Source organism: Solanum dulcamara, chromosome 7, assembly GCF_947179165.1.
Source record: "Solanum dulcamara chromosome 7, daSolDulc1.2, whole genome shotgun sequence".
Taxonomy (NCBI): Eukaryota; Viridiplantae; Streptophyta; class Magnoliopsida; order Solanales; family Solanaceae; genus Solanum; species Solanum dulcamara.
In genome coordinates this window covers 56746870-56760571 of record NC_077243.1, presented here as the reverse complement: position 1 = coordinate 56760571, position 13702 = coordinate 56746870, and the positions used below count along the sequence as shown (strand labels likewise).

The 13702-nt window shown below is 37.1% G+C and overlaps 1 protein-coding gene across 1 annotated transcript; it reads right to left on the bottom strand.

Moving 5' to 3' along the window:
• Positions 1-10006: 10006 nt before the first annotated feature.
• Positions 10007-11064, bottom strand: LOC129894762 (uncharacterized). The gene is made up of 2 exons (XM_055970410.1): positions 10906-11064; positions 10007-10477 (listed from the first exon to the last, which is right to left on the bottom strand). The coding sequence occupies exons 1-2, from the start codon at positions 11062-11064 to the stop codon at positions 10007-10009; spliced, it is 630 nt and encodes a 209-aa protein (XP_055826385.1).
• Between the last annotated feature and the right edge of the window lie 2638 nt (positions 11065-13702).

Sequence of the window (13702 nt, the reverse complement as noted above, 5' to 3'; positions counted from 1 at the left end):
AGTTTCTCTAACCGACAACCATCATTATAAGTTGCTAGATTATAGGACTATAAATTAACTTATGGATCTATCAAAAAATCCACTTTTGGGACTGAGTGAGGAATCAACCGAAGCTTAACCAACTCTCGGATATACAACTTAGCATAGTCACTTGTTGAATATGAGGCCTTTGCAGGGAGAAAATGAGCCAACTTAGTCATTCGGTGAACAACCACCCAAATAGAATCATGTTGCCTAAGAGTACGAGGCAAACCTATAACGAAGTCCATATTCAAGGCTTCCCACTTCAACATAGGAATCTCAATATCTTGAGCCAAAACTCCCGATATTTGATGCTCAACTTTCACTTGTTGATAATTGGGACATTTAGCAATAGTTTCTGCAATATCTGCTTTCATGACATTCTACGAAAATACTTCCCTCAAATCATGATACATCTTTGTGGAACCCGGATAAATAGAATACCATGAATTATGAGCCTCGGACAATATCATTTCCCTTGAGCCATCAAAATAAGAAACACACAATCGGCCTTGATATCTCAAAACACCATTCTTCCATTAGGAGACAGCCTCAATGGCTTTTTCGGCAACCGCCTTTTTCAACTCAACTAAAGTTGGATCACTATCTTATTTTTTCTTAACATCTGACACCAAAGACGATTAAGAGCCCTTTTTTCTGATAACACCACCATCCTTGGAGTCAACCAATGCAACACCCAAATGGGCCAATATGAACATCCCAAACTAGCTCTTTCTTATCATTCTCAACATGGGTAACACTATTCATGGACAATCTACTAAGAGCATCAATAACTACATTTTCTTTCACGGATAATATAGCACACTCATTTCATAATCCTTCAGCAATTCAAGCTATCTACTTTGTTGAAGATTCAATTTCTTTTGAGTGAAAAATATTGCAAGCTCTCTTGATCCGTGAATACATTCACATGGACACCATACAAGTAATGTCTCCATAACCTCAAAGCAAATACCACAACCTCTAACTCCATGTCATGGGTCAAGGACTTCTTTTTGTGCACTTTGAGTTGCCTAGAAGTATAGGATATCAGTTTTCCATTATGTATTAACACACAACAAAGAACAACTTATGAAGAATCAAAATAGACAACAAACCCATTGGAACCTTCCGGCAAAGTCAACACCGGAGCAGAAGTAAGCCTATTTTTCAACTCTTGAAAACTCTTCTCACAAGCCTCCGAACATTGGAATTTCACCTTCTTTTGAGTCAAAGTAGACAAGGGTGATGCGATGGAAGAGAAACCTTTCACAAACCATCTATAATAACTAGCTAAGCCCAAGAAACTTTGAATATTGGAAAGGGACAATGGTTTAGGGAAATTTTTAACTGTTTCAATCTTCTTAGGATAAACCATGATACCTTCACCAGAGACAATATGACCATAGAAAGCAACTGATCTCAACAAAAATTCATACTTGTTAAACTTAGAAAACAATTGACGATCATTGAGATTTTGCAAGACAATCATCAAATAATTGGCATGCTCTTCCTCTTTCTAAGAGTAGATCAAAATATCATCAATAAACACAATAAAGAACGTATCCAAGTATTGGTTGAATACCCTGTTGATCAAATTCATAAAAGCTGCAGGGGCATTCGTTAGTCCACAAGTCATAACCAATAATTTAGAGTGACCATACTAAGTTCTAAAAGCCATGTTTATAATGTCACATTCCCATACTTGGAGTAGATGATAACCTGATTGAAGATCAATCTTTGAAAAGTAGCTTGCTCTGTGAAGTTGATTGAACAGGTCATCAATCCTTGGGATGGGATACTTATTCTTAATAGGGACCTTGTTCAATTGCTGGTAGTCAATATATATATGGATATAACCATCCTTCTTCGAACAAAGAGAATCGGAGCACCCCATAGAGAGATATGCAATCTAATAAAACTCTTATTTAACAAATCTTTCAACTAATCCTTTAACTCTTTCAACTCTGTCAGGGACATACGGTAAGGAGGAATAGAGACAGACTGAGTATCGGGGAGAAGATTGATACCAAAGTCTATTTCCCTTTCAGGAGGAACACTTGGGAGATTATTGGGGAAAACTTCCAAAAACTTATTAAACATTGAAATTGACTCAAGAGTAGGAGATTTGGAATTAGTATCTCTAACCCATAAAAATGATAAATAAAACCTTCGCAAATCATTTTCTGGGCTTTAAGACATGAGATAAATTGGGCCTTAAACACGAAATTACTACCTTTTCATTCTAGGACTGGCTCATTTAGAAATTGAAACTTGACCACACGGGTCCTAAAACATATAGAAGCATAACATGCATGAAGCCAATCCATATAGAGAATAATATAAAAATTGGTCATATCAAGCTCTACAAAATCAACTAACATAATTTTATGAAAAACTTAAATTGGAATTTCTATAGACTCTTTTTGCCACAATTGAATCACCAACAGGAGTATAGACCCAAAAAGGTTGTAGTATGATCTTGGGGCTAACAATGGATCTCATATAAAGATATAAAGTAACAACTGATAGATTTGCATCCAGATCTAACAATATGAAAACATCAAAGTCAAAGACATTCAACATACTTGGACACAACATTGTAGAAATCCTCTAACTTCTGATGAGTCTGAAGGGCATAAAATCTATTTTAGCACTGACCGCCACTTGAAGTAGTAGCACGTTAATCTGGATGATCGGTAGCCTGATTCTGAGTGTAGGGTCTAGCACCACTCCTACAATCCTTTCCATGATGACCCAATTTCCCACACTTATAGCACACATCAAATCCCGCTAAGCACTCTCCCAATGGTTTTGCCCACACTTTTTGCATGAAGGAACAACTTGACCACTCGAATCTCCTCTTTACGCCTTAGGATTAGGCACCTTATACTTAACAAAAATTTGAGCTGGATCGTTAGATGAAGCTTGACTAGAATACCTTTGCCGGAATTAAGGACAACCACCATTACCGAACTTACCATGTCATAAGTTACCACCATTGGTTTGAGGCCTCTTGGACTCCTTCTTAGACCTCTTTATCAAATTTTCCTCCTTAATTTGTTCGGCATGTGTCACGAGCCCTATCATATCCTTCTCCTTGATGAACATGGAGGTTTTATATTCTTTAACAACCAAATTGGATACTCCCGAAACAAACTTACTCATATGAGATCTTGGATACGCAACCACAAAAGGAGCATATTTGGATAATTTTGTGAACTTGAGGGCATACTCCCTAACAAAATGTAACATCCCTTCGAATTTTTTTTTTTAAAAAATAAAAATAAAATAAAATAAAAAAATACCTTAAGAATGCCTTGGAAATAGGCCGCTCATGTAACGTATTATCCTTAATCTTTTTGGAAAATCTGATTTGGAATGTCGATCAGAGGGTCAAAACCTATGGGAAAATGGTATCGATGGATTTTTAGGACACGTAGAACGGAAGAAAGATTTCGAAGAAACCACAAAATAGTGTGGTCCGCGACAGGACCACGTCGTAGACCTGGGAAGCCGCACAAGACAAAGTAGTCCATGAAAGTACCGCATCACAGATCTGGGAAAGTTTATCGGCCTAGTAGACCATGATAGGTCTGCATCGCGGACTTGGGAAGGTGTCCTAGCCGAAATTAAGTCTTTTTAGGGCATTTTAGACTTTTTTCAAATTATTAGTTAATGAACCTAGATATTTTTAGGACCTAATTCAACTCTATAAATTTATCTAAACCTCTAATTCTATTCATTCTTCTACAATTCTTCTATCAAATATTTTTTTCTCTACAAAAAGGCTCTCAAGGGTTTCCATTGAAGACTTCAAGCAAATTCACTCAATTTCTCTATCAAAATTCTCAAGTTCTTCCAAATTAATTGGTGTTCTCACTCAAGATATGTGGGTATTGATTCATGGATCCTTTCTTCCATAAAACCCAATCAATTTCTCAAGTTTTCTATCAAATTAAAGTATGATATTTTATGGGTTTTGTGATCTCTATTCCAATTGCATGAATTTTGATTTAAAGCATGATCATGAGTCTATTTATATATAATTTGATGGTTATTAAATTGAATTGAACAGTGTTTTCATGAATTCTCTTATTTTGAATTCTAGGGTTCATGATGTAAATTATGAGTATTTTGATTCATACTTCTAAAGGATATTATCTATATGAATTATGTATGAGATGATATAAAGTTTATGATCATGCATGTTTTCAAGTAAATTGATCATGCATTCATGTCATACCCTAATTTTAAGTACAAGCTATGGTCATGAATTTTTAAAGTATGAATTATGACTATGTATTTTCCTTATGATCATGAATTATAAGTATGTCTCTAATTATAGTTTTTCATGCAAGTCATGAAGTAAGGCGACCTAAGGCCTAACAATGTGAATTATACAAATATGATTGTAATGATGAAAGGGCAAATTCTCACATTAAAAGTAGGTTATGAAAATGAGCTACTCTATGATTTCAAGCCTATGATCATGACTATGATATATGAAATTATGATTTCTATGCTATGTAAGTATTCCATAGGATTTGACTTAGCAACGAATGTAGACTTGAGGTGGGGGCTTGATGCAAGGGGTCCTGATATAAAGTCTCTTGTCGCATAACTACGTGCCACTGTAGGTACAAAGAGATTAGAGGCGAATACCCAAATCTCTATGAGGTGAGTACCCAAAATATCAAGGCTTAGAGGTGAGTAACCGAGTCTAAGAACTACATATGAGTACGCAATTCACACAACCTCTTTGTGAATCCACTTAGGCATGTAGGAGTCTACCTTGGCAAGTAGTCTCCCCCTTTCCTCCAATGTAGGGGAAACATTGGGATTCCATGTTATAGCTCGCATGGTCTTATTGTTGATTATGGTTCCTATACCACATATGTATGATCTATCAAGTATGATATGATTTCAAACTTATGTTTTTAAATGTTTTGTCAATATGATTTTCTCATGACTTTACGTATTCCAACTTATCATGTGATTTACTTGACCTTTGCATTTCATGATTTACGTAGCATGTCATACCCTTATACTTAGTATATTCCAACGTACTAATGCATACTTTTTGCCTATATTGTCTCTTAATGTAGGGGTTGGGGTTGAAGATCCTAATAGTCCATGTAACTAATGGGCATCCTCTATCCGGTGGTATTGTGGTGAGTCCTCATTGACTGGGGACTAGTTTCAAGTTGGTTACTATTTTCTTTTCAAAAGACTTTTGCTTATGTTATATATTGAGGGTGAGCTAGGGACATTTCTTAGCCTCCGCCAATACTCATGTTTAGAGGCATCTAGTTGGACATATGTTTGAATTTATGTTGTCATAAGACATTCTCAGATTTCTATTCAAGGTTTTAGACTCTCTTATGATGTTTCTGCTTTTATATTTTACCTTATGTATGCTATGATATGTACAAGAGGCTTGGTTGGAGCCTTTTGGGGTTTCGATCTCTGTGTTACAATAGGCTCTAGGTCTGGTTGTGACAAACTTTGTATCAGAGCACAAGGTTTTCCAAGTGTCCTAGGGTGTCCAACATGCCGCATCAAGCAGAGTCTTATTTATGGGTGTGAAGCGCGCTATACTTATGAGTAGGAGACTATGAGGAATTTAGGAATTCTCACTTCTTTCACTATCCATATCGTGCTATAGAGTTCACAGTAAGACTTATTTTCCCTAATAGTCTTTCTTTGCGATTTTCAGAAAGATGGCTCCAAGAAGACCACCGTCGCCAAGGGGAGACAATGCTAATGAATCCCAAGCTCCCCCGGCTCCTCAAGACAATGGTCCTTTACCGGACCAAGTGACTAACATGGATTTCCAAACCGCCATTACTATGCTAGCCCAAGTAGTGACCAACGTAGGGGTTGCGACTCCTCCTAATGTTCCTACTCTGGCCTCAAGAGTAAGGGACTTTGTATGAATGAATCCTCCAGAGTTTCATGGCTCAAAAGTCAATGAGGATCCTCAAGAGTTCATTGATGAGATCTACAAGATAGTGAGCATTTTGGGAGTGACTTCAAAAGAAAAAGCGGAGGTGGCGGCCTACCAACTCAAGGGTGTCGCTCAAGTGTGGTACAACCAATGGAAGGACGAAAGCGTGAATGAGGGTCCTATAAATTAGAAAAGTTTTAAGGGTGCATTTCTTAATTGGTTTTTTCCCTTAGAGTTGAGGGAGGCGAATGTCATGACCCAACCCTGTAGGCCGTGACTGGTGCCCAACATGGACATCCGTATAGATATTCTTTAACTATATGTTTATTTCATATCAAGCGGTGCTAAGGATCTTATACTAACCAAACCATGGTCTCGGGACCGTCATATAAATATTCATATAAATGCAAGCCGACAAGGCTGCTACCATAATCATAATAATATCCGCAAGCCGATGAGGCTGCTGTAAAAAAATAATAGTATTCGTATAGTGATATTATACACCCAATTGATCATGTTTGAATATGACCCACACACATATCCACAGACCTCTAAGAGTTTCAATGGTACAATATGACGGGACAGGGCCCTATCGTACCCTTAGTCAACATATTCGTATATTTAGATTAGAAAATATCTATACCAAATCTGGGCTCCGGAACAACGGAACTCTCCAAGATAGCAAGAGGGAAGTCTTAAGTTGGCGGCTCACCAAAATGCATATCTGCACTTGCGGGCATGAAATGTAGCCCCCCGAAGAAAAAGGGTCAGTACGGAATATGTACCAAATATGTAAAGCGTGCAATACAGTAAAAGGATCATAATTGAAATATGGAGTACAGTAAATGTGTACAATATCCAGAATGCCAAAACACTTTCCTTTGTACATAATCATATTTGTCAATAACATATATCATATGCATGTATATATATATCGTACCCGACCCTTAATGAGGGACTCGGTGAATAAAGTCATCATATGCCCTCCTGTCCACCATATCATATCATCATTTCATCATATCATCATATCTTCATACCATCGTATCATCATATCATATCATATATATATATATATCGTACCCGTCCCTCTAGTGAGGGACTCGGTGAATAATGCATTTAGATTGTGCACAAATACATACCCGGCCTGGGACTCGGTGAAAGATACATTAAGGTATGCATGATTAGAGTAGTGACTAACCATATGTATTTAAATCATCATTTGACACTCAATAGAATAATAAAAATAAATCATCATTTGAAAATTTAGACAATAGTTATTTTAAGTAACCTTCGATTGCCATTATTAATCATGAAAAATATGAATTACACTGTAGCATGAATTGTATTAAAATATGAATTTTACTAACTATGATGGATGGAATCATACATATGGGTCAAGACATAACAATATAAATTATAGAAATTAAGAATATTAGCCTTCCTAGTATATCTAAAAATAAGAGCTTTGTTAGAATCTTATATATTCTTCATCTGTTTGTTTGATAAGATCATGCCAAAAGAAAGGAATGTTAGATTTACATACCTTCAGCTCTTATTAGTCTCACAATATGTATACGCTTCCCAATAATACTTCAACCTATATTAATATGCCAACAACTACGGTTAAGCTATGGGGAGATTCAAAACATATTCTAACGTTAGTAATTCCTTTCTAGATGTTTAGACTTTGTTTTCTCTTGTATACAAACCAACTACATATAAACAACCCAACATAAATCATCATATGTTCAATACCAATCCGGAAATCCCACACAATATTCCAAACAGTCCACATTCACAACATACAATAACAATTCACATACGGCTACTACATTCTCAAGTTACTTCTATAGTTCGTAGCCTTAACATTTGCATGTAAGAACTTATAACAGCCCATATAACATACAACATGATGTATACTCTTAACTATAATTAAATGTTTTTCCAACTTGATGAAAACAACATGTTCAAAACAGTCCATTACCACAACACATCCAAAACAGTCTAATAAAAAGTCCAAACCAATCCCTAAACAATTCTCGGAATTCTACCAAACATCTATGAATGTACTAAGAAAACCACATATGATTCTTAGACATTATTTCATATCTTCATTTCATATAATTTCAGTAGGTTATGCCCAGCTATCCACATGAAAAGTACAACATCAATTCATACGCAACTAAGCAACATCGTCATTTCTATAATCCTTACAACAACTCACAAACAACTTTAGTTTCAACTCCAATCATTATACACCTTCATTTCCATCATAAGAGTTATGATAATTACAATCAAAATATCAAGTAAAAATAGTTCACTAACTTCCTTACAAAACAGTCCACACAAGGTTTCAACATGCTTCAACATCACTCACATAGAATCTTAGATTCAATTATTTTCATACTAACACAACTTCACCTCTAACCTTCCAATTCATTTAATTATTTTTACCATGAGATATATGATAGTAAATAAAATAATTATTAAAGAAAATAAGTCCATCAATGCCACTAAAATAGTTCCCACGGCTACAACAATATTCCAACACGAACGTTTACGATTTTATGCATGCAATTCATGTTTATCAAGTTACAACCATACTTCAACACCAACATCTATAAAATCATGGTTATTATTATGTTCCCACATCAACACACCTTATTTCATGCATACAACTTATATGTACACATCTACATCACCCTTGATACATGAAAATGAAAGTTAGATCTTACCTTGACAACTTGACTTTTTAACTTGGCTAGAGTTTGTGAATTGAAATGAAAATGGTTCTTGTTTCTCCAATGAATATCTTCACGTTTATAGGGACATTCCAAGGGTTGAAATAACTTAGAAAATAATTTTTGGATCAAGACTCAAAGAGCTAAAAAATCAGCCCCTTAGGCCAAGACTCTCTCTCTCTCTAGGTTCTAAGTTTTCTTTCTTTGTGTTGTGTAGTTGAAATGAATGTATTTACTGATATCCTTAGTCATATTTTGGTTAAACTATGATGACTAAAATGTGGCTACATTTTCCACTCAAGACAATAAGTCACTCCATTAACTTTACACAAAAAATTCATTTTTTTCTCGTACTTTCGGCTAGGTGTTAGATGAATTGTCCATCTTTGTCTCCTTTCTTCTTTCTTTTCAATTGTTTACAAGACAATTGCGTGTGTAGTTGATGATTCATACATTAACCCTTGTCTATTCTAATCATACAAGATGGATGATCAATATTTAATGTGAAATGATTCCTCCGCCATGTGATATCTTCATAAAATAATGCATGTTTTTATAAGGTAATGGATGCTCCAATATTCAATTGAATGCTTCAACTTTTTATCCTCTAATTTTTAGCCATCTTGGACGACTTTATATGTATATTTCTCCCAATTTAATTATCCCCAATATAATGAAAATATAGTGGATGAATCAACATTAAATGCATATTTGCATGTCTTTCATAATAGCCTTATTTTAGATGATTTAAAATAATCTTTTAGGCCTTGCACATTGATGTTCCTTCTTGGTTCATTGTTGTCCCAATTTTTTATTTTTTATTTTTTTAGTTAACACCACAATTAAGTAATTTCTAATCTCCAATAACATTTCTATACTAAGTAAAATTTACAACCAATTAATTCTAGTTTAGAAATTAATAATTTGAGGTTTCTATCTCACGTCGATTCCTTCTCGAATAACTTGACATATAAAATACGGGGTCTAACATTCTACCCCCCTTTAGAACATTCGTCCTGAAATGTTGAATTGGTCCCGTAAGGTCCTATAAGATTTTTTTTTCTTTTTTTAGCTTCCCTTATCATCATAACATATAGTCTTATCAGACAATCAATATAATCAAGTGAGGAGTTGAAGTTACCTGTAGGCGTAGAGAACAAGGATACTTGTATTTCATCTCCTCCTCGGCTTTCTAAGTCATCTTTTCCTTATTGTTATTTCGCCATATTACTTTGACGGAAGCCACATCCTTAGTTCGTAACCTCCTAACATGCCGATCAAGTATGGCTATAGGCTAATACTCATAGGATAATTCCCCTGTCACTTGGACATCATCTATGGGGAATACTCTGTAAGGATCGCCTATGCATTTGCGAAGTATTGACACGTGAAAGACTGGATGCACTGCTTCCAAATTGGCTAGAAGTTCTAACTCATAGGCAACCTGGCCTACCCTATGGACTATCTGATAAGGCCCAATATATCTCGGGCTTAACTTCCCTTTCCTGCCAAATCTCATAACATATTTCATGGGAGACACCTTCAGGAATGCCCAGTCACCAACCTGAAACTCTAAGTGTCGATATCGATTATCTGTATATGATTTTTGTTGACTCTGGGCTACCAATAATCTATCCTGAATGAGCTTCACTTTATCAACAACCTCCTGAATCATATCTGGGCTTATCATATTGGTCTCACCGACCTCAAACCAGCCAATAGGTGATCTGCACTTCCTCCCATACAAAGATTCATACGGTGCCATCTGAATACTCGAAAGGTAGCTGTTATTATAGACGAACTCAATAAGTGGAAAATGATCATCCCAGCTACCTTGAAAATCCATAACACAGGCCCCGAATATGTCTTATATCATTTGAATGGTACGCTCGGCCTATCCATCAGTCTGAGGGTAGAATGTCATGTTGAGACTCACTTGTATCCCTAATCCCTCCTGGAAGGATCTTCAGAAGTTAGCTGTGAACTGGGCTCCTCTATGAGAGATAATAGTTGTGGGAACCCTGTGAAGTCTCACTATCTCCTTATCATACAACCTGGCATAATCCTTAGCTTAATATGTAGTCCTGACTGGAAGAAAGTGGGCTGATTTTGTCAGCCTATCAATGATGACCCAAACAGAGTCATATTTTTGCAGAGTGCGAGTAAACCTGTGGTGAAGTCCATATTAATTACATCCCACTTCCAGGTCGGAATATCCATCTCTTGTAATAGTCCTCTAGGCTTCGGGTGTTCGACCTTAACTTGTTGACAATTTGGACACTGAGCAACAAATTCTGCTATATCCTTCTTCATGTCATCCCACCAGTACAAGCATTTGAGGTCATGATACATCTTTGTTGACCCTGGATGAATAGAATAACAGGCATAGTGTGCCTCTCCTATCACCTGTTGTCGTAACCCTACAATATTAGGTACACATAATCAACTTTTGTACCATAGCACCCCATCAGGTGCAACCTCAAATGGGGTCTCTTACTTTTGAAGAGTTGCATCCCGATGATGTACAAGGATAGGGTCCTCGTACTAGTGACACTTTATTTTTTCTATGATAGAGGACTCAGCAACTCCCCGAATAGAAACCCTACCATTATTAGAATCGGCCAAACGGACTCCCAAATTAGCTAACTGGCGAATCTCACGGGCTATCTCCTTCTGCTCTGGTTGTACGTCAGCCAAACTACCCATATATCTACGGATAAATGCATTTTCTACAATATTTACTTTCCCTGGGTGGTATATAATGTCAACATCGTAGTTTTTCAATAACTCTAGCCACCATCGCTGCCGCAAATTCAGCTCTTTCTGCTTAAAGATATACTGGAGGCTCTTATGATCCGTATAAATGTCAACATGCACGCCATATAAATAATGTCTCCATATTTTTAGAGCATGGATCACCACTGCTAACTCCAGATCATGGATGGGATAATTCCTTTCGTGCTTTCTACGCTGTCGGGAGGCATAGGCTATAACTTCACCATGCTGCATCAGCACACAACCTATTCCAACATCGGAAGCATCACAACAAATGACATAGCCATCTGGTCCATTAGGAAGAGTTAGGATTGGGGCCGTAGTCAATTTATCCTTCAAAATTTGGAAACTTTGCTCACAAGTATCGATCCACTGGAACTTGGCTGCCTTCTGGGTTAGCCTCGTTAAAGGCGCTAAGATTAAGGAAAACTTTTCTACGAACCTTCTGTAATACCCAGCTAGCCCCAGAAAGCTGCGTACATCAGTAGGTGTCGTAGGTCTAGGCCAAGTCTTCACCACCTTAATCTTCTACATATCTACCCGAACGCCATCAGCTCCAACAATATGCCCTAAGAATGCTATTGAAGTCAACCAAAATTCACATTTAGAGAACTTGGCATATAAATTTTGGTGCGGGAGCACCCTAAGTACCATTCTCAAATGATCTGCAGGATCCTCTTCTGATCGTGAGTAGACCAGAATATCATCAATGAATACAATCACGAATAGGTCCATAAATGACTTGAACACTCTGTTCATCAGATCCATAAATACTGCTAGAGCATTGGTCAACCCAAAGGACATGACTCTAAACTCGTAATGTCCGTATTGGGTTCTGAATGCAGTCTTTGGAATGTATGCCTCTTTTACCTGCACCTGGTGATATCCTGAACACAAGTCTATCTTTGAGAAATACTTAGCACCTTGCAACTGGTTAAATAAATCATCGATCCTAGGGACGAGATACCTATTCTTTATTATTGCTTTATTTAGCTGCGTAAAATCAATACACATTCGCAGCGACCCATCCTTCTTTCTTACAAATAATGTCGGTGCTCTCCAAGGTGATGTACTAGGCCTTATGAAGCCCTTTTCTAATAAATCTTTTAGTTTCTCCTTTAGTTCCTTCAGTTCTGCAAGTGCCATTTTGTAAGGAGGAATAGATATTGGATGAGTGTCTAGTAATACGTCTATAGCGAACTGTATCTCCCACTCAGGTGGAAGGACTGGGAGTTTATCTGGGAATACATCGGGAAACTTGCTAACCATCGGAACTGACTGAATAGTCGGCACCTCTACCTTCAGGATGTGTACTCATAACAGATGATAAATATAGCCTTTTTTGCCCGTCTTCCTTGCCTTGAGGTATGAAATAAACTTGCCTCATGGCGATGCTGTATTTCCCATCCACTTTATAATTGGCTCTCTTAGGAATTGAAATCAGACTATCTTGGCTCGATGATCAATATTAGCGTAACAAGAAGCTAACCAATCAAAACCCATAATAACATAAACCTCAGTCATATCTAGCTTTACCAAATCTGTCTTAGTGCAACGACTATATATGTTCATTATACAATCTCTATATACTTGTTTTGCTATAACAGAATCTACTACTGGTGTAGCTACCTAAAATATATGATAATATAGAGCCTGGGTCTATCAATGCATACACATCTCGAGAGAAAATCGATAGCATACCTGTAACCACATTAGGTGACACCTCTTGCTATTATCTAGTAGCCAAAGCATATATGCAGTTCGAAGGACCGCTGGAACTAGAAGCTCCACCATGATCTATACCATGGCCTATCGGTAAATAGAAACCCTGCCCCATAGGGCGCACAATCACAAAAGAAGATGAACAAGCAACTGATCTAGTAGGCTAAGCCACACCACCTAGATTTTCTCCATAGGGACATTCCCTCATAATATGGCCTTGACGGCCACAACTAAAACAAGAACCAATAGCGAGAGGACACTCTCTAAAATAGGACTTACCACACCGAGAACACTGAGGCAAAGGTGTCCTTGACTGACTTGGAGCCCTAGGCATCTGTGAAGATGAAGCCTTGGATCTCTGACCAGATCCTGAATACCCGGTACTATCAAATCTCCTACCAGTGAACTGTGGAGGTGCACTCCATACTGGCTAAGAGGAATATCTATTGTGTTGTTGCTAAGGCTGCCTGTCTTGAAATTTACCTAGATAGCC

Bases quoted from the DNA above. Each gene is read 5' to 3' on its own strand.
- LOC129894762 (XM_055970410.1), bottom strand. From the start codon at position 11,064: ATGTATCATGACCTCAAATGCTTGTACTGGTGGGATGACATGAAGAAG. The intron at 10,478-10,905 runs GTAATTAATATG...TCGAGTATTCAG, and splicing joins TTCCGACCTGGAAGTGGGAT to ATGGCACCGTATGAATCTTT.